The 2500-nt window shown below is 38.8% G+C and overlaps 1 protein-coding gene across 2 annotated transcripts in view; it reads left to right on the top strand.

Moving 5' to 3' along the window:
- The window catches only part of LOC138045647 (putative phospholipase B-like 2), a 27826-nt gene that overhangs the window by 6210 nt on the left and 19116 nt on the right, over positions 1 to 2500 (top strand). For both annotated transcript variants that reach the window (XM_068892218.1, XM_068892220.1), the window contains exons 2-3: positions 381 to 624; positions 1921 to 2009. In XM_068892218.1, the coding sequence (XP_068748319.1) occupies positions 381 to 624; positions 1921 to 2009 (333 nt within the window). The remainder of the gene's footprint in view (positions 1 to 380; positions 625 to 1920; positions 2010 to 2500) is intronic.

Genomic DNA, 2500 nt, shown 5'->3' with positions numbered 1-2500 from the left:
AAGTCATTGACACAGATGAGCATTGGGGAGGTGCCTGAGGAACCGAGGGTGTCTGGTCCCACAACTGGTTGCAGTGGGTAACCAATTTTGAAGACAACCCTGTTAGTACCCTTCACCCAGAGACCACCACACTGCTAACCAGTGAAAAATTAAATGTACTCACCCTGTACTGTCCAAAGGAAGGGTAGTAGAAAATTTGTGCTGACATATATAAGAATACTGTAGAAACCTTTGTACTCCTTGGTGAGGGTCCTGCAACTGCCCCCAATAATCTGAACAGGAAACCACTGGCCCACACCATCTTGAGTTAAACTTAGCCTAAATTGCATTTAGGCACATTAATAAAGAGTCTTGAATGCTTTTGTTTAATGTTTCATCAGATGGTCATTTCTAGAGATTCACACAAATGCTTCCTTTCCTGACAAACTCCAAGCCATGGCAGCAGGGTTAGTAGAGGGATCCCTCACTGGGGAGTTGATGTACAAAAACTACCAAAACACACTTGCTGGTTATTGTGAGAATGATATAGACTTCTGTATGAAGCTGGGCAGGTTCCTTGGTGAGAACTTGAAATGGCTTTCTTCTCAAATTGCAGACAACCCTGGTGATAAGTATTGGTACCAGGTTAGTGACAGGTTTTTTTTTACCTCACTGAAGATGCATTGTTGTAGGCACTGTTTGACCACTTTAAGACCAGGGGTTGCCGAGAGAGAGGGGCTGGGGGGGGTGGCATTATAGCCCCTACACTTTTTTCCTATTTTTCCCTCCACTCACACTTCGTGATCCATACCAAAACCTATTAAACAACTCGCACAGAAAATAAGTGAAAACATTAAAAAGAATATTTTTTAAGTTTATTTATTAGATACCGATGAAATACCAAAGTCTTTTCTTGTTCCTGAAGTTTGGTAATTTTCTCATGCAAACTGAAGATGCTATTTTTATCTTTCACACCCACTGATATTGATGTCAATTAATTATTGACTGTTATGAACATATCAACCAATAATGTAACATGAAACGTCATGCGGCCATTGGTGTCATTAAGGAACATTTCGTATTTGAAAAAATCAGTTTAAAAAAAAGGCTTTGGGGCTTTGGGGCTTTGGGATACAGTGTACCAAGACAGTGAAACTCTATATCTTAAGCTACTGGCAACTTTTTAGTCTATAGAGAATGATATTTATATAGCCCCTTTCTCAGTCAGGCTTTAATCCATGCTAATTTGCTGGCCATAGTTGTAGGATAGGGGCAGCTACTACTACTCCATCAATTGTGACTTCCTCTATGGCAATATCAAAACACTACGTCAATGGTGATCAATATATTAGTTTCACAAAAACTCAATAATCAGACATGCCACTAAGCATGTTACCTGTACCTTTGCCACTCTTTTTGTTGTTAATTGTTTTTGTTTGTCAATGGAGAATACACTTGTGTATTTGTGGGGATGAAGTACTCCTGTTAGGTTGTCCTTTGCCCCACAGACTCACATGATTAACTATCTTGAAACTCAGTTCGTAGAGTGGGCCCCTAGAATAGCCTTGTTACCATCGTAACAATGATGCAAACTCTGTTGACAATAAGACCCCTAGAGAGAACTACAACCTACTCTTATAGTGAGCACTATATAAGTCTCTGATTAATATAGTATGCACTTTTGTTACCCGGTGTCCACAGTCAATAATAGAGTTTGTACCCCAAGCCTCTAGTTGATGTGTTTGGAAGCAAGTTCAAGGGGTGCAAAACAAAAGTTTTCAGTCCCTCAGGACTCAAAATGGCCCATAGAGCTAAATGGAAAAACTTAACTTAATATTATTTCCAATGATTATTATAGTATGGTGACAATATTGTCGTGCAATGAAAAGTTCAAGTTTATTTATTAAAATTTATGGAAATTGTTTATTTGATTGTTCAAAGGTTGAACTGATTCTTCGTCAATTTGAGGGAATAAAACAAGGCTACTTGAGCAATAAAAGTCTCCCTATAATTCAAGATTTTGATTTTCTGTAAGTATAGTGCTTTATAAAGTCATATTTACTGTAGTGTTGGTTGTCCCATGGGTGCATGCCTCTGTTGATCAACACTCAACTGTGACCCAGTCATTTTTATGACTGGACACACCCATCCCCTGTAACCCAGCAGCTCCTTCAGAAATCTACCGCCTTTGTGAATTTGTGGGAAACAGGGCACTTATGGCAAAAATGTTTGTTGGTTAAACTGAGATCCAATATCAAACAATCGGTTATATGGCCGTGATAACAAACAAAGATGAAGAAATTGATTAAGAAATGATGAAACGAGTTTGAAAAAATCTAAGTACTTCTAACATGGTGATGCAATTTGAGGCGACAGTACATTGGAGCAAAGTCTTAAAAAGGTTCCAAGTCATTTTTATCTGGGAGATTTGATGACCCGTTCACGAGACCAGGAGATTTGTTCCGTATCCAGGAGAGTTGGCATAAGTCCTGTAGAGTCTGCACTCTTGTAATATAGTTAT

This window comes from Montipora capricornis, chromosome 4, assembly GCF_036669925.1.
Source record: "Montipora capricornis isolate CH-2021 chromosome 4, ASM3666992v2, whole genome shotgun sequence".
In the NCBI taxonomy this organism is placed as follows: Eukaryota; Metazoa; Cnidaria; class Anthozoa; order Scleractinia; family Acroporidae; genus Montipora; species Montipora capricornis.
This window is presented reverse-complemented; position numbering and strand designations above follow the sequence as displayed.